We start from the raw sequence: 19,370 nt of genomic DNA on the forward strand, positions 1-19,370 counted from the left end.
GTCTTCTCATTCTGAGGTTCTCTGGGCTTGTATCTCAAGGAAGCATTACACCACACATCCTACCACTATCTCAGTCTCAGTGCAGACCGCAAATACTTTAGTTGGGTTCCAGACATAATACAAAACTATAGTATGTACCAAGTATAGTTAAGAACCACATTGTAGTCTGAGCCTCCTGGTTGGCTTAAGGCTGTAATAATAAGATAGATAGATAGATAGATTGATTGATTGTCTGAGCTTCCAGGTGTACAACAAGCAAATCATCATTTAGAACTGCTTAGCTGCCTTCTTTTTGCATCTGCTCAGGATTCAGCTTCATACATGCCTAAGCTCACATCCATCTCCATGATACAGCAGCCCTCCTGAGGCAGAGCAGAGGCTCTAACTGGTTTATCAACAGTCTGAGGATATAGACATAACAGCAAACTATAATGTAATTTGCAAACCAGCTTCAAACTATGATTTCATGGTTTATTGGCCCCAAACAAACCATGGCATGTGGATAAGCTAAGGTTCAGTCATTAAAACAAACCATCATTTCACATTACATCCAAATCCAGCCACTTAAAATCAAAGGATGTACAGTATGGTATATTTCAGAAATCTGATGAATGTTCTTACATTTCCCCTTGGGCCTCTGCAGTATTACAATTAACAAAATTTAAAATAGATACATAGATCTCTATCTATCGTGTGTGTGTGTGTGTGTGTGTGTGTGTGTGAGAGAGAGAGAGAGAGAGAGAGAGAGAGAGTGAGAGAGAGAGAGAGAGAGTACATATACACATAGAAACACATTCACACTTGCTGGTTTGGTGTCTTTCTGGGCTAACTCTACTAGATGGATAGCTGCCATGGCAACAATACTGAGCACATTATGTCCTACTTACAGGACTTCCATCAGGACCAGGTGGGCCTCTACTTCCAAGATCACCTGGTAAACCCTGGTTAAACAACAAGAAGAATTTCAAAATCACATAATATATATGGGAATATTAAACTTGCTAACAATAAATATTTGTTCTTCGGAATCTTCTAAACACAGTGAACTTTGCAGGCTATTTATTGGCCTCCAGATTCGTTGTTCTTTATTGGCCTTCCAGCTCCAACAGCCTTAGGCCTTGTTAACACATGCAAAACCACCACTTAATGTCTCCAGCATGTAGTGATGACTTGCATGTTTGAAAGAGTCATCATAAATATAAGATGATAGACAAGTCTTTGACTCATATACAGTGCTTTTAACTGGAGTCATTTCACACATTCAGCTGCCAGTCATTAAGTGTACAGTTGTCAAGCAAATCAATATGTGGAAAAACCAAGTGATCACCATGTGCATGTGAACCACACAATCCCCACATGTGATTCTGTTGTTAGGCTGTACTGGTTTATATTGCAGGGGGAGGATTTGGAAGTTTGAACCTCCCCTGCTTAAAATGCCAGACAGCTGATTGGCCTGGGATGGCACAGGATGCAATTGCTGTAGCAATTATTGGATGACTTCAGAATATATCCGGTAGTACAACATAATACATTTTACCTTTGCTAAATTTGAAATGAATGTATCCAGAGAGAAAAATTAAAATACTGATAAGTATATTCCACATGAGAGGGTGAAAATCTAGGATGAGGTCTGGGGTCTGGTGAGGAAAGGTAAAGAACAGTGAGTGGTAACTTGGGAAGGGTGATGTTTGCAAAGGCAGAGGGAGGCATTGTGTAGTAGACATATGGTTGGTCAATGGCCAATAAGCACATGATGAAGATGTCATTGGCTATAACAAGTGCTGATGACCATTTACAGCTGTGTACCTAAAGAGTGCTTCCTGAGATACCCCTGCGTACGCCATCAGCAAGTGACATCCACTGATAAGTGTATGAGCCTCTCTCGCTCTTGGCTGCTGTTCAGCAATTCAGATACAAAATAAAAATATTCACCTAAAACTCTGTACCGACCTCACAACTAAAAGTAAAAGCAAAACATTCTAATATAATTGCATAATTCATATTTGTATTTATTTCTTTAAGGTTTCTAGCCCGCTCTATCCTGTACACTCAGAAATGGGCTACATTTTTTTCCAGACCCACACATCTCTTTCCCCAAAAAGCTAACAATCTACCTATAATTAAAATACTTAGAAAAGTTCAAGGAGCCCAAATAAATTACAAGTTATCAATGGCTGCTAGCCTTGATGACAGTATATTACCATCAGGGTCAGGGCAGGGGCATGCCCCTGAACACCAGGTGCTAGGGAACACCAACAGGAGGGAGAGATCTTTTCCCCATCTGTGGGCTTCCCAAATGCACCTGGTTGGCCACTTCATGAAGCTGGATACTGGAATTGATGGACCTTTGGCCTGTTCCCAAAGGGTTTTATATTTTACAGACACGAAAATTTAGAATGACTAACAGTCTGCTTCTATGCACAGCAGTAAATCCCAGTTTGTTCAATTAGGCTTACTCTGAGGTCAATGTGCAACCTCAAATTAAAGCTTAAGGAGCTGAGTTCTGCTCAACTCTGATCAGAAGAAGAAGAAGAAGAAGAATCTGCATTTTAAAAACAAAAAAGCACACAGCCTTAATTCTATTAATAACTCAGACAAACTTCTTCAAAGTATTTAATTTAAAAGAAAAACACAGAAAATGAAGTATCATCATCATCCAAATGAAAATGAAACATCACCCTCACTCAAAGAGAATGCGACAGCTGCTAGCCATTACAATTAAGAACAGAACTTCTAGCATGCCTTGTTTCCTAAGGGACACTGGTGGCACCACCACAGGCAGAGTTCTATATTATATGGACCTATGGCTTGAGTCATGAAGACAATTCTTTGATATTTCATTTATTTGTTTATTTTAAAGAAACATTTATCCCACTTTTCTTCCATGTTTTAGGAAACTCAAAGTGGTGATCCAAGTATTTCTTGGCACAAACGACACTGGTTGTCTTGCTACTGTAGAACATCCCAGAGAGGAAGTCTATTAATATTTTACTAGGAACTATGATTGATTGTTCTTGCCATTTCATTGGGTTAGATGGTTAATAAAATTTATGAAGTATCCTACATCACACTGAATTCTAATCCCATCTTGAAGAAAGACTCCATAGAATTTATATCCTTTGGCCAAAAATAAAGTTTATAAAATTTTGTGTATCATATATAATACCATGCAATAATTTTAAAATATGGTAAAACTTGCCAGGCTTCATATAATATGGAAAGGAAACTTGATACATATGTTTTGGATAAGAGAATATTTTTGTTTAAGCATGCTATACATCCAGTATATTTAAAATGCTTGTAGTCCAGACCTATAATTTTCTTAACAGTAATGTTAACCAGTTTAATATTTTGTTCCACTTCATCTATGCCAAAAAAATTTGAAGTATTAATCATAACTACTCTAAACTGCTTACCAGTAGCTGTTTTTGCTGCAGCATATGCAGTTTAAGCAAATAAGTAAGTAATATGGAGCCAAGAAAATTTTCAAAGAAGTTTGCCTACATAATGGTGCGGGGGAAGGGGAATACACAATGAGAAGGCCTCAGCAGTCACTAGGAAATAAGCCCAGTGCATTTCAAATCCTAAAATCCTTCAAATGTTAAAATTCAGAGACAACTGCCCTTATTGACTTGTTTCAGGCAAGTTTCAAGGGCTAGGTTAGGGCCTCCACTGAGCCAGACATTGGTAAGGATTCCAGAGAAGGGACACCAATCTCAGACAGCTCCCAGGGAAGCATGTCAGTAAAGAGAATCAGGACCGTGGAGAGTTCCAAAAAGGTGATCAAGAGTGTGGGCAGAACAAGGTCAAAAGGAGTTTGCTGCAGCAGATGCTTAGAACTGATTGCTGCTTTATATAGCTGCTGCTCAGATAGGGTAGAATGGTCACAGCCCTTCCATGGGGAAGACTCTGTAGTTTAAAAGGACCCTGCCCAATTTTGCAAGTGCTGGCTCCAATGGCACGAAGGGACCCCTATTTGGACTGACTAGTCCTCAAAGACTCCTGTGAGTCAAAGGATGAAGGCCAGGCCATGCCCTTGGGTCATAATGGGGTTCTGAGTCTGGGTCTCCCAGTTTTAATGTGGAGATTCTGGTGGCACAGGGTAACCCAGGGTCTGGGTTGTAGGGTCTTCCCATCCTGTCTCATCACTTCATCTCCCATTTGAAGGGGTCCCAGATCTGGGGTCCAATTCATTCCCAAAGTGGTATCTCTTCTGACAGTGGCAGCTGGTACCACTGTGACGGGGTGGTGGCGGCAGAAGGCAGGACAGGCGGGCACAAAATAGGACATAGCTGCATCTCTCTTTCACTCTTCCCAATGCACCCTGGCTGCCTCTCTCTCCTTACCCAACTCTATCTTCAACTTGAGCTGTGTAGGCTGGTCAATCACAGGGGATCACAGCTCATCATTTGCCAGGTTGGGATCCCCAGTGAATAATGAGCCCATGTGGCCCAAGTTAAAGCTGGGGTGAGAGTGGCAGCCAGGGTGGGGATGGAAAGAGCAAAAGAGAGAGAGGCAGCTGCAGCCCGTTCTGTGCCCTTTTGCCGTGCCCTGCACCCCTGCAACCACAACAGCACATGCCACCACTCTCTCACCCTATCTCTGAGACTACAAGGCAGTCAGTGCTGAAGGCAACATGAAGCACTATTCTGCACAGGAAAGTTGCTTCTGAAGAAGGGTTTCACAAGGGCAAAAGCAAGAGGCTGATTTAAACTAATTATTTCCTTACACCTGTTGAAGTCTCCGCCTCTCTGTTTTTGTTTTGTTTTACTAGCTATCTGGCACTGCCCATTCATTCATTCATTCATTCATTTTCTTGCTCAGGCTTACATCAGGAGCCTATTCTGTATTCATTCTGAACAAAACTGTAAAAAATTGGCTGAGAAAAGTGTTATTTCAACCTTTTCAAATGGAATATACAGAGGGACATGCAATCAAATTAAGAATATCACTGTACCTGTCTGCCTTTAGGACCTCTTTTTCCAGGTAAACCTGGAATACCCTGTAACAGCAAAATGTTACAGAATTTAATTTTCTTATTAAATAAAAATATATTAAATATATAATATAATATAAGTTACACAAAAGTACATATATTAACATGTTTGTTGTTATATACAGTTTGTTTCTATTATTTTTGTTGCTACCTACTTACTTTTGTTTCACTCACCTTCCCACCAGCTTTTGAGATGGCTAGGACTACACAATACATGTAAATTTGACCTAAAAGCATCCTTAAAGGTTTGTTAAAACAATATATCAATAGTGAAAGTAAAATGGTGGAACATCTATAGCTGAACTTACTTTTTTTTAAAAAAATCCATAAATATTGAAAGGTTCCTTACATGCTTTGGCAATTTTTGGCAGTTGTGAACATATTCATACAGTTTCTAATGCTGTTCTCAACATGTTTCCTTTCTCTTTGACCTCACCGTCCTCTGCTTAATTTGCTCACACTGATATTTTCATATTGGCTGTAGTGACAGATCATATAGCTCTTTTAAACAAATTATGAGACTTATCCGCAGCTAGTCTGAGTAAACAGCACTGTAGGCAAATTAGGCTGGGGACTATGAGAATAAAATGGCTCCATGAAGGGCCAGTTGCAAGGTTCTTTCCCAGGAATCAGCATACTAAATAGATAGGGTGCCTGCCTATTTCATGAGAAACATCAAGACAAGTTGTGGCACCCACATGGTTGTGTCATTAAGAAGTAGTTGCAGGGGTATCCTCACTCGGGATGTGCACGAACGACTCATGCAGGCGTGGGCAGGGCAGGGAGCAATTCCCTTAAGAAGCCTTTCCTCACCTGCTATGCTGCCACCCTGCCTCTTTTTTGTTCTCTGTTCTCTGCATCCTGCACACGCAGTGTGGGCATGCATACGGCCACTGCACATGCCATATTCTTAATGGAACTGCTCCCTGCCCCACTGAACTGGTTTGGCTGTGGGTGCCTGAGCTAGTTAAGCGCTTCCCAAAAGAGGTGCCAAACCAGTTTGTGCACATCCTTAATTCTCACCAAAAAGCAGCTCCCAAACATTGGCAGGTATATCTAAAGAGCACCTCTATCTAACCCTAATGATTCTGATGTTTGTGAAACAGAATTCTATGAAATGTACATCATACTTCGCATCTATGATAAGAAAGCACTATACATGCTTAAACAGTCCATAAAACCTACTCTTTCTCCTTCAAGTCCAGGCAGCCCTGCCACTCCTGGGGGTCCAATAAAACCCTTAAAAGTGAAAAAAGGAAAGGAAAGAAGCACACAGTTGAGAGATGTTTTCCCCACACATACAATTTGCTATGCCCACACTTTCAAGCTAAATATCAAATGCTACATGCAATTTAACTGAGGAAGGAAACATATTTCAGAGAGCTTTATTGTTGAATGGAAAAAAATCAACAGAAAGGGATAAATAGCCACTTGTCTGGTCGTGCCCAAGTGTGAATTGCTTGTAAGAAACTTATCAAGGAAGCTTGAAAAGCTGTTTCTTTTTCCATTTTAAGCCACAAATGAATGATTAATGCAGATATGTGCTTGCAAAATAGCTAGTAAAAATGTCGGTTGGCTAGTAACGTTTGTGCACTTATTTGAAGTCAGAACTAGCCACTGAAAATAATTTCTACAAATATTGAAGAAAATCCATTTTATTGCCTTCACACTTATTTACTTTCATATAAATGATATTTTTCACAAAAAATGAATTGTTTTAGGAAACTATCCCCTCACAAATGGCCAATTGTCTTTTAAAACTGATCAGGATGTTTCATTGGCCTCTGGAAAGGCTGCCACAAGTTCTTCTTCCAAAAATATGTCAGTTTTCGTCTCCAATGTAATTGCAAAATGTGTCATCATGGTGTAGTTTCCAAACATGGCACCGATGGATCTGTATACCAAGTAGTCTCTATTTGTGGCATCAAAATATGGAAAATTAAATGAAAAGACAAGTGGTCTCAATTGTACACATGACATATTCTACTGAAAAAAGATGCAAAGGAAACAAAAATCTATACCATAGTAACCAGGGTGACAAGCAAATGTTTGAGAAAAAGAATAATATTTCTTTGATTTTGCCACAAAATATTCCACAAATCCAAATGCAAAATGAGTGTACATATTATTTTTTGAATGATTGATTGGTGGTAGAAGGTTCCAGGTTCTATTCTTAGCATCTCCAGTCAAAGAAGCACAGAAAGCAAGACTGGTAAAGCCTGCATCCAAATCCACATGGAACTGCCACCACACAGCATTGACCATACTGAACAAGATGGGCCTTTGGCTGATATCCAGACCTATGTGATACTGGTGCTGCCAATGCTGTGAGGAGCGATTTTCATCAATCTCCCCTTCCCTCTGAAGTCCACTATGCCTCCCGAAAATATGTCTCTGAAAGCTGAGCAACTATTCACACCCTCACCCTCCACATGTTCAGTGACGGCACAGAAAGGGAACGAATTGCACCCACCACCCCTGCCCTCATAGGCAGCCTACTGGCCCTACCCCTTACTTCCATGTGCTCAGGTGAAGGACTGTGTTGGGGGTCTACCTGCATACAGTTGTATGCAGGCTCTGTAAAGCACTGGGTGGGAGAGGAGTTGACCAGTGCTTCTGTTCCTGCTTGGCCTCAGTTTTGGGCTAGAAAGTACTAGCGAGCAGGGAGCTTTTCAGCACTGCTTCCCCCACCTTTCCTTCTCTCTGGGTTGGTCCACTTCTGTTCTGGGCACAGCGCATATTAGTTCTCCACTTCCTCCTGCCACCTCTGTGGCAAGGCTCGTGGGGGATTGAATTCTCATGAGCATTTGAGCTCCTGTGAGAATAAATGCGATTCTGATGTCTCTAGATCAACCTTTTCTCCTATTCCTTCAGCATCCTTGCTGCTGCCCCGGCTACTTCTGCTGCCTTCCTACCTGCCTGCTCACGCAGGCATGGCCACACATGGCCGCCAGATGGTTATGATGCTGCAGCCACTTACACAATTGCCTGCAGAACTGGGGGTTCTTGATTGCATCGAATATCCACAAATGTGCGCAAGGGCTCCACTTCACTCAAACACATGGCAGTAACTCACCTTCCCATCAAATTCAGTGAATGCAAGACAAAGAGGAAAAGGTTTGAACAGGACCAAAGTATTGTTATAATTTGTGGTAGCTTGTTTCTATTGGGAAAAGAATCCTAGTTTCTATATTTGCAGAACAGGACCAAAGGATTTTTTAAAATTATCTGTGGTAGCAAATTCTATAGGGGAAGAAATCCTAGTTTCTATATTTGCAAAGCAAATATAGATCGTATTTCTGAGGTGTTACATTTTTCTATGAATACTGCTATTATAAATACTAGGTTAAATGCCAGATCAGTCCAGAACAAACCAGAAATCATCCATGATCTGATTCTGGATGAAGGGGCCAACCTAGTATGTATTACAGAGACCTGGCTGGGGGAAGCTGGCGGCCCAGTCTGGTCCCAGTTTCTCCCTCCAGGGTACTCTGTTGAGGAGCAGGTGAGGGACCATGAGCGGGGAGGTGGAGTGGCTGTGGCCTATAAGAATAACATCTCCCTTACCAGGATCCCTGTTGAAGTGTAAGACCATATCAAATGTGTGTAAAATTTGGGGACCAGGGATAGATCGGGATATCTGTTGATGTACTGTACCTATCGCCCCGCTGCTTAACCGAGTCCCTAACTGAGCTGACAGACTTGGTCTCGGGCTTGGTGCTGGAGTCCTCCCAGGCTTGTGGTAGTAGAGGACTTTAATGTTCATTTTGGGACCAATTTGTCCGAGGTGGCTCAGGAGTTCATAGCGGCCATGACCACTAACCCAAGTGGTCTCGGGACTGACGCACATTGCTGGTCACATGCTTGATCTGGTCTTTCACTATGATCAGGGTGGTGTTCCATGGGTGGGGACTCCTGTGATTTACCCATTGTCATGGACGGAACACCATCTGGTTAAGGTTGGACTCACAATCACTTCCCACCTTCACAGGGCTGAGGGGCCAATTAGGAAGGTCCACCCGAGAAGGTCATTGGATCCAATAGCATTCCAAGAAGCCTTGGGGGGATTTAGTGTTGGCTCTGCTGGTGATCTTGTTGATGCTCTGGTGGAGAACTGGAACAGTAAACTCACTGGGGCAGTAGATAGGATTGCTCCTAAGTGTCCTCTCTGACTTGCTTCAAAATTTGCCCCTTGGTATATAGAACAACTACGGGGGCTGAAGCGTCAAGATAGATGACTGGAAAGCAAGTGGAGAAAGACTCAACTCAAATCTGACAGATTGCAACATAGAGCACATTTGAAGATCTATGCTCAGGCAGTACATGTGGCAAAGAAGTTATTCTTTTCTGCAAGTATTGCATTTGCAAGTTCATGTCCAGTGGAGTTGTTCAGGGTTGTGAGAGGGCTAGTATGTGCCCCTATTCCCTTGAATCAGAATCTGGAACCATTGATTACCCGCTGTATTGTGTTTAATAACTTCTTGGGTGGGGGGAGGAAATCACTCGTATTCGGGCCAACTTAGACTCCGTCTCCACAATTATTTCAGTGTCTGATGGGTAGGTGTCCAGCGACTCCTCTTGTGTGGTTCAGTTGGATCAGTTCCAGTTTGTGACTCCTGAGGACATGGACCAGCTGCTTGGAAAGGTGCAGTCTACCACCTGTTCTCTTGACCCTTGCCCGACATGGCTTATACTATCTGGCAGTGGGGTTGTTGTAGAAGGCCTGGTAGAGATCATAAATGCTTCTCTGAGGGAGGGCAGGTTGCCTCCTCTGAAGGAGGGCAGGTTAAGGAGGCAATTATTAGAACATTTCTGAAGAAGACTGCCTTGGATGCCTCAGAGTTAACTACAGGCCTCTCTCCAACCTTCCATGGTTTGGCAAGGAAAAAGGTGGCCTCTCAACTCCAGACAGTCTTGGAGGAAACTGATTATCTAGACCCATATCAGACTGGCTTTCAAGTGGGCTATGGGGTATAGAATGCCTTGGTCGGCCTGATGGATTATCTCCAATTGGGAATTGACAGAGGTGTGACTCTGTTGGTCCTTTTGGACCTCTCAGCGGCTTTCGATACTATCAACCATAGTATCCTTCTGGAGCATCTGAGGGGGTTGGGAGTGGGGGGCACTGCTTTGTAGTGGTTCCACTCCTACCTTTTAGGCAGGTTCCAGATGGTGTCCCTTGGAGACTTTTGTTCTTCAAAATCTGAACTTTTGTATGGTCTCCCTCAGGGCTCCGTATTGTCTCTGATGTTGTTCAACATCTACATGATACCGCTGGGAGAGATCATCAGGAGATTTGGTGCAGGGTGCTATCAGTATGCTGATGACTCCTAAATCTATTTGTCCATGACAACTTCATCAGGAGAAGGCATACCCTCCCTAAATGCCTGCCTGGAGGCAGTGATGGGCGGGATGAGGGATAACAAACAGAAACAGAATCCAGATAAGATGGAAGTACTCATTGCGAGAGGTCGAAACTCGGAATATGAGTTTGATCTGCCTGTTGTGGATGGGGTCACACTTCCCTGGAAGGAACAGGTACACAGTCTGGGGGTGCTTCTGGATCCAAGCCTCTCCCTGGTATCCCCGGTTGAAGCAGTGGTGCCTTCTATCAACTTCGGCTGATACACCAGCTGCACCCATTTCTTGAGATAAACAGCCTTAGAACAGTGGTACATATGCTGGTAACCCTGGATTACTGCAATGCATTCTATGAGAGGCTGCCTTTGTATGTAGGGATGGGTCCGGACCTGTCCGGAGGCCATTGTAAAGGCCTCTGGACCGTCCGGACTGGTTCGGACCTGGCCGGTTCGGTACGGGTGGAGGGGGTTCCTTTAAGGGCAGGGGGGGTTTACTTACCCCTCCTGCCACTTGTCCCCCTCCAGCGCTCGTATTTATTGTAAGAATTGGGGCGGCAGGATACCTCCCTGCCGCCCCTTGCCCCTCCGCAATGCAAAAGGCTCTGGCAAGCCTTTTGCCCACGGGCACGTCGCACGCGAGCTTCACGTCTCTCCGACGCCAGAGGCTTGGTCTACCCGGCCTCGGCCCCTGCCTCGTCCCGGCGGGTAGACCGGGCCTCCGGAGGCCCGGTCTACCCGCCGGCAGGGGCCGAGGCCAGGTAAACTGGGCCTCTGGCGTCCGGGAGACGTGAAGCTCGTGCGCAACATGCACGTGTGCAAAAGGCTTGCTGGAGCCTTTTGCATTGCGGAGGGGCAAGGGAGGTATCCTGCCGCCCCAATTCTTACAATAAATATGAGCGCTGGAGGGGGACAAGTGGCGGGAGGGGTAAGTAAACCCTCCCCGCCCTTAAAGGAACCCACCCCACAGTGCCGGACCGCAGCTGTGCGGTTCCGTGCACACCTCTATTTGTATGAAGTCCAGACACTACAGCTGGTTCAGAATGCAGCGGCCAGGTTGCTCTCTGGGTCATCTAGGAGAGAGTGTCACACCCTCCATCTCAGACAGCGAGGAGGAAGGGGAAGCTGTCAACTTTTCAGCCGATGCAGGGGTGTCAGAGGGGCAGAGCCCGGCTGTCAGTTTCCAAGAAACGGCTGAGGCAGATCCAGCTGATGATTCAGAGCAGGCACAACAACTTGAGACAGCAGAAACCGTGACGGACCAATCAGAAGAGGAGCTATGCAAAGCAACCTCCATTGACTCCACAACAGAACCGTATTACAAGACAAGGAACTCAGCTAGAAACTATCAGGAGGAGTAAACGCCTCTTGCAGAGGGCTGATAAGCCTTGAATTCCTGCCAGCTGGGAGCTCTCGGCTTGTGCTATAAATTACATCACCAGCTTTCTATTCACTGCTGGAAAGCAACGTTTGTCAACTTTCGTGTCGACAGCTTGCAGCCAAGCCTGATAAAGAAGAACTGTTCCGAGCCGTATCTTGTTCCTGCAGCTCCGTTTGGTACTGTGAACTTCCCTGCTGGGTGGCCAGATACTGACAGAGACCATATTACTCCTGTATTGAAAGAGCTGCAGTGGCTGCCGATAAATTTCCTGGCAAAATACAACGTGCTGGTTATAACCTATAAAGCCCTCAATGGCTAGGGCCCTGGGTATACAAGAGAACATCTTCTTCGTCATGAACCCCTTCACCCATTGAGATCATCTGAAGAGGTCCGTCTGCATTTGCCACCAGTTCATCTTGTGGCTACTCAAGGACGGGCCTTCTCTGCTGCTGCCCCGAAGCTTTGGAATGTACTCCCTACTGAAATAAGAGCCTCCCCATCTTTGACAATGTTTTAAAAAAATTTAAAGGAACATCTGTTCTGGGTTTTAATTAAATACTGTTTTAATAGTTTAACATTGTTTTAAAACATTGTTCTAAAATTTTAAATTGTTGTAATGTTTTAACTTTTTTGCTGTCATTTTATTTATTTATTTTATTTCAACTAATGTTTTAATTTTGTCTGTTGTCATTTATTTTGTTTTGTTGTAAACTGCACAGAAACATAAGTTTTGGGCAGTATAAAATATGTTAAATAAATAAAATAAATAAGTAAAATAATAAATATCTATTAGACTCCTTCCCTTTCAAATGGACACATGCAAAACTGCTTAAATCTATTGCTGCTTGGCAGGTTCAGTATTCAGGGTTAGAAGATATTTTGCATTCAGACAAAAAATTAGATCTATTTCAGTTGTTATCTTCTACATGTAGTGGGAGGAGAAGGACTTGACAGAAGCTTACAAGCTTCAAACCCACCCACAATCCTACTGTATATAGAGGGGAAATGAGGTCAGTATTGTCCGAACAGGCCCTTAGTTTTACTAATCTGATAACTGTTAAAACTTCTAGCCAATTCTTCCCTTTTGACATCTTCAGACACAAAATGCACATTTTAGGTATGAAATGCCCTGAACTCATGCTCACACATACACACTCACCCATCTGTCTTTTTTTGGTCTCTATTGGACAAAGGTGGAACATCAGTAAGAATAGATTGTGGGCTGTCAGCATGAAAATAACACAAACCCTTCCATGCACATTAATACAGTTTCTGAATAGTTCTGTATGAAAGAAAATAGTTCTCTACTCACTGAGTCTCACTACTCTACTCAGTGAGTAGAGAAAATGCTAATCTGGATGAAATATCTGTTCCCCATGCTAAACTGTGGATGAACAAGAAAATAAAGTCATGCATATCATAATCCTTTTTTAAAAAAGCTTACTTACTCTTACACCTTTAGGGCCTGGGTTACCTTCTGGTCCTGCTAAACCCTAGCACAAAAAGAAATGCCTTTACTTCATTTTTAATGCATGCCACAGTGATTAATTTACAAAACTTTAATATACTTTTCACAACTATCAGAACTCTAGTTACACAAGTTCACAAAAGGCCTTTAAACTATATGATTCTCCTAGTATGGGTGCAACTTCCTTGCTATTACAGTTACTTTTGGAGGAAAATTATACCCTTCCCCCTTCAATTGTGAACTTGGCTTGATGTGACCTTCACATGCATTTTTAATCAACCATTAAGCTGACTGTAATTCCAGACGTTTCCTAGTCAGCATCAGAACAATGTACTGATTCCAAAACATTGCGAGTATCTGATATCTATGAAGGGTTTGCATCCAGTTACCACATAAACTATTTAATAATACCTGAAATATTTTAATAGACCACATTCATGAACATGCATTATCTAAAAGAAGGCACAATATAAATGAAAGGTAAAAATTGAGGGCAAATTTGACCCAGGTATATATGGAACCACTGTGTATATTGAAGTGAGATGTAATTTCTGATATAGTGAGCATATTAAGAAAATCCTGTATTTATACTGTTTGATATTTTCATTGGTTCTTTCTCTATATACAGTATTAATGGATTATGATGGTGTTTACTTGTTCTGAACTGCTCAGAGCTGGCAGATGGGGTGGTACAGGTGGACCTTGTCACATGCAATCTGACAACCCAGTTTCACATATCTGCAATACATATCTGCAATCAGGCATTGGAGACACGACCTCAGCATATGCAGTTTTTAAAAGGGTTAAAATCTGTGTTTCTGTGGTTCCTAGGCCATGCTTCCTAGGTCACAATTTTGCTAAAAGGAGCCATTTCATAGCTCTTTTGAAGGAAAAAAATCTGTGATTTTTCACTGAAAATTGTCTGAATTCAAGGTTTGGGGTGGGGGGCATTGCTGCAGACCTGGAGAACACAGTACAGTGCTTTTTTGCTCCAATTTCTGTGCCTCTTTCTCTGCCATTGTCTGCCTTTTTTGACCTCAAGAAACCTAACCCCATGATTCCTATTAACTCAATGTCTCGTTATCCGCGAATTTCGTTACCCGCTGTTATAGGGCAGAACGAATCCTTGCGGATAATGAGGTCCACCTGTATAAAGATATAATAAAAATAAATAAATAAATAGAAAGAGCTACTTAACATGTGGATCGACTCATACATGATTTTAAAATAGCCTCTCTTGTTTCAGTGTTAAAAACAATGAGAAACTAAAGCAAACACTTAGGGAAAGTAAGTTACATTTGAAGGAGTGTTTTCCCCATTTCCAGGGCTGACCTTAAACACTAAAGCACCTTGGACATCATCCACTTCTTTGCCTGCCCCCTTCCTCATCTGCCAAATATGGCTGCTACGTTCCAGCCAGGCCACTCTTGCCAAACTAAACTGGGTAACAGGGAGTGTAGGAACCAACACAAACCAAGTAACCCTTAAAATTCAATTGGCAGGTCGTTTTCGGCTTATGAACTCTGAGGGCCACCATGAATAGACCTTAGTTTGTTTGCTTCTGATGATTAATATTTGATCTGCTTGTTCTGAATGACTGACATTTTTTAAAATACAGAACTCTTTCTAGGAAACATCTTTCTAGCCTACAAGTCAGTAACTTATAAATGATACGCATGTGACAGTTAATAATGTTAACAGTTAATTCACTGTACTACTGAAAAGGGCCAAATATTCCTCTCAAGAAAGAGAGCATCCTGAAACTCTGTTCCTTCCTGTTCAGTATGTAATGAACATGTTACCTGGTGGAGATGTGTTACCCAGCTTCAGTGCCTGATGCTTCTTATTATACACAGGATTCTGTCTATGGCTGGCAGTACGAACTGGTGACAATTACTAACAAACACTGTGAGCAAGGCTTGAATAGGCTCTTGAGCTGATGGTTTATTCCCACATAACACTTATCAGTAAAAAGAGTAAAAATGTCCATTACTCCACAACTGCTCATCCCAACATTTTCCCTTTCAAAGGAAAGAGCCTTGATGGGGAAAGGGAGGAAGCAGGTTTGATATCTTTTAGATTACTGCTGAGTTGGGCATTTGATTACTGGATTTCTGAAGGAAGGCAAATGTGTCTCAGAATACAGAAACAAAAACTGAAAGGGAATATAAGAACCAGAACACACAAAAATAATGTTAGCTTACCCATTGCCCCCATGAGATAAAACTACAAATGGCTACTTCTATCTATCTATGCTAATTTTTATATATATATATATATATATATATATATATATATATATATATAAAAGATTGGAATTCCACTCTCTCTCCTCCCCACACTGACTATGCTAATACATGTATAGACATTTAAGATTAGCATTTAACACACGGAACAACAAAAAAAGGACTGAATGGTAAATTAAGAGGAAAATACGTGTTGGTCTGGCCTAGCATTTCATATCAGTAGTTGACTCCCAAACTAAACGCAGCACTAGTGCTAGTTGGGGGAGAAGGGTGATTTTCATTTATCTTGCCTTCCCTCTGAAGCCCTCTGTGCCTCCTGAAAATATGTCTCAAAGATCTCAGGGACATATTTTTGGGAGGCACAATGGATTTCAGAGGGAAGGGGAGAAGTCAATTCTGCTATGGGGAGAAATCAATTTTCCCCATAGCACCAGCACAGCATTAGCAACATTCGCCTGGATGTTAGCCAGTAATTTTTCTCCATTTTCACAGAATAAAAAATTACTAAATCAGACATTCTCTTCACACTTTACACAAAGTTCATATTGCAAAATACACTTTTCCTAGTAGCATCATTTCAAGGACGAGCAATACAATGTAAGCTAATGACATACAATTTTAATTGTACACAGCTCATAAGAGTCCTGTTACTGAAAGATGACTCATATAATGTATTTTCCCCAAATAAATATATTTAGACAGAAATTCTTTTTGAAGTCTGACTTTTAGAAATGACACCATCAAATCTACCCTTAAGGAACAAATTAGAAAAGACTAGTAATTCTTCCAATCTATCCTGTGAACATACTGTGCAGAGAAACTAACAAGGTTAAATAGAGTAGAACAAAAAAATTAAATACCGCAGAGCTATTTTTTTGCATTTGCTTAAAAAAGAAAAACGAAAATCTGATAATTTAGGTTTGAAGTCTAGTTACTGCACCTGCCTGCCAGGGTAACCAGGAGCCCCAGGGTTGCCAGCCATTCCTAGAATTCCCTAAATTGAAAGAGAAAAGTTTAGTACAGTTTTAAGCAAAATTTAAACACTAAATTCTCAGCTAGACTGCTCTTCATGTAGCTTACATAAAATGTAAGTCTTGTACATCAATATGATAACTCAGTAAAGGGGTGGAATACATCTCTCAAAAGTGCTGAGTGGAAGGGGAGTGGGCTATTCCAGAATGTGATGAAATATGATACAAAATGATTCATGAAGGAAATCTTTAGACAAGGTTTGGGAAAGGTACAAGATTCCTCCAGGAATTTTTAATGCAGATTATACATCATGATGTTGAGCCTTGAAATATTGAAGTTGTTCACATGACTGGGTGGGCAGGGGTGGGGGCTTCGCTTCACTCACCTTCCCCCTGATGACTGGCAAAATATTGCTGGGAGCACCGCCCACGCTCCCACACGATATATCTCTGGAGAGCCGAGACAACACATCCTGGACTCCAGGTATCCCACAATGCACTGCATGCCAAGCAGGGCACATTGGGGGATTCCCCAAGGGGACAGGCACTCTCGGCATTTGTCTCTGTGTCTCCTTGAGCTGAATGCAGCCCAAGGAGATACACAAACAGGAAGGCTGGGTTAAGGGAGTGCTCGCTCCCTCAACTCCAACTAGGAGCTGGGCAGGCTAGGCAGTGCTGTCCCACCAAGATCAGGCCTGATCCCAGGAGTTCTCACACACAGCCTAACCCAGGCTGGGCTTCCCTAGCCTGGGTTAGGCTGCGTGTGATGAACAACCTCATTATTTTTTATTTACACTGAAACAATGTTTGAAGTTCCTTAATTTCCTTAATGCTATCTCTCATTAAGCATCCTAGTGCAAATGTACAGAGGTAGGGGGTAAATGAGAGCAGTTAGGAAGACAAGGATGCCAGAAAAGCATGGAATGAATCTGCAACAAATGTTTGCAAAAGAAAAGTTTGCTCTGGTTTGGTACATAAAGAGAACCTACATTTCCTATGCCAATCTAGAACTCACAGGCTACAGACTGTGATGTTATGAATAAACTAGAATGTTGTAGAACGTCATAAAATGCTGCAAGGTAGCAAGAACATTAGTCCAAAGAACATTAGTTAGTACAAATAGTACAAGTGGCCGCAGTAAGTTTAGAAAGCTGGTTCTGACAGAACAGATATAACAAGCCAAGAGTCTAATCAATCAAATGAAGTTGACTACAGAAGGGCTAGGCACACTCACACTCCAAAAGCCTAATGTACAGTAGATCAATCCAGGAACTTAATCAAAACAAATGTTTTGGGCAGGCACAGAAGCAGATAGGACAAAAAAGCCAAGAGATGTCTGGATTAGAGCAGAAAGTAAGGCAGGAAAAACATAATTTGTATTACACAGAGGCAGATCTGGAATCCATGTATTACACAGAGGCATGCATGAGCTGTGGCCAAACAACACAAAAGAAGGTGGAAAAAAGATAGGAGATTGTTGAAGCTACTTGGATGAGAAGCTAAGGAAAATGTGGTAGCTAAGGATCAAACTTGATGATGCATTAAACATGTAACAGTCTCTCCTGGGCTTGTTTTTATTTTAGAAATAGCTGCTGTGGAGGGTCTGAGCTGGATAGGGACTGTGGCATGTAGTGTGAATGGTCTGGCCTTCACTCCCACAGCATTTTCCCCGCTGAAAAATTTCCTCCAAACAGTTTGGCTCTGGAGCCGACATTACAGCAAATGGCACTTTTCTAGACAAAGCAGCTTCAAAGAGGCTTTTCGGGAGAAAAACAGCACAGGGGTAAAAATGGCCAGACTCCCCTGCCTACGTGCCATGGTTCCAGTCTAGATCATGGGCCCCCACAATGGCTATTTCTCAAGTCATAAGCAAAGTACCATAGGAAAGATAATTACATGTCTAATGTATCCTCTACTTTGACTAAGATTGCGGAGCTCCTGCTCTATTCCCAAAAGGATTTAGATTAAATTTTATATTCTGCCAGAGGACTTAATTATTGCATTTACATGATTGGCTTCATTCAGGCCAGAATCTGACAGATACCAATGGCCAAACAGGACAATAAATTGATTGTGTGATCAGAACCTGTGTATTCTGGGGCTCCATGCAGCAGCTATCTGCATTTTTTAAAAAAATGCAAAGTCCAATCATGCAAACAGAATATCATCCAGTATTGCCCTGAGTGACTGATAGCAAATAAATTCATTATGTAATTGGCTTGATCTTCCTGAGCTTTATCTGAGTACTCTTAAAGAAAGCTTGGGGATTTTCAGAGAGTTCTCCTCTGGGTCCTAATATTGGTGCTGTCACAGCCCAGCTGTGCCTGCTCCAGATTTCAGGGTAGGTGAAGGAGAACCAAACAAGGAAAATATACAAAATGTCCCTGAACATACGTGTGTGTGTGTGTGTGTGTGTGTGTATACACACACACTTATCTTTCATTTTACGAGCGTACTGTAGCTTCTAATAAATGGATTAATTAAGTGCCGTCAAATAGGTATCAGCTCTTAGTGACCACATAGATACTTTCCAGGACGATCCATCTTCAACTTGGCCTTTACGGTCTCTCAGTGGTGCATTCATTGCTGTCGTAATCAAGTCCATCCACCTTGCTGCTGGTCATCCTCTTCTTCTCTTCAACTTGGCCTTTTCCCAGCATTATCGACTTCTCGAGGGAGCTGTCATGTCCCTACTCGAGCTCACTGGAGAGGAGTGAGGGACAGGCAACTTACTAGGAAGTGTGGAGGTACCTGAAGAGGAGCAGGCCAGTGATGTGAATGGGGAGGTAATTGAGACAGGCCAGGGTGAGTGTTTGGTGCAGGAGGGGCCAGGTGATCTTTGGAGAGAAGAGACAGGATCTGAGCCAGAGTCTGAATGGCCACTATCTTCTTGAGGATGTAGATGGGGAAAATGCCAGCAGCAGGTAAGGGAATTATAGAGGAGTAGTCGA

General features: G+C 42.4%; 1 protein-coding gene across 10 annotated transcripts in view; it reads right to left on the minus strand.

Moving 5' to 3' along the window:
* COL24A1 (collagen type XXIV alpha 1 chain) overlaps window positions 1-19,370 on the minus strand; it is a 369,353-nt gene that overhangs the window by 224,737 nt on the left and 125,246 nt on the right. For 9 of the 10 annotated variants that reach the window (XR_008306099.1, XR_008306100.1, XM_053245268.1 and 6 more), the window contains 5 exons: window positions 16,389-16,442; window positions 13,183-13,227; window positions 6,182-6,235; window positions 4,958-5,002; window positions 888-941 (listed from right to left, as the gene is read on the minus strand). Coding sequence is in view for 8 of the 10 variants with exons in the window: in XM_053245268.1 (XP_053101243.1) it covers window positions 888-941; window positions 4,958-5,002; window positions 6,182-6,235; window positions 13,183-13,227; window positions 16,389-16,442 (252 nt within the window). In the remaining 2 variants the exon portion in view is untranslated. The remainder of the gene's footprint in view (window positions 1-887; window positions 942-4,957; window positions 5,003-6,181; window positions 6,236-13,182; window positions 13,228-16,388; window positions 16,443-19,370) is intronic. The other variant, XM_053245264.1, reaches the window with a different exon arrangement.

The sequence above is a fragment of the Hemicordylus capensis genome, chromosome 4 (assembly GCF_027244095.1).
Source record: "Hemicordylus capensis ecotype Gifberg chromosome 4, rHemCap1.1.pri, whole genome shotgun sequence".
Classification (NCBI taxonomy): Eukaryota; Metazoa; Chordata; class Lepidosauria; order Squamata; family Cordylidae; genus Hemicordylus; species Hemicordylus capensis.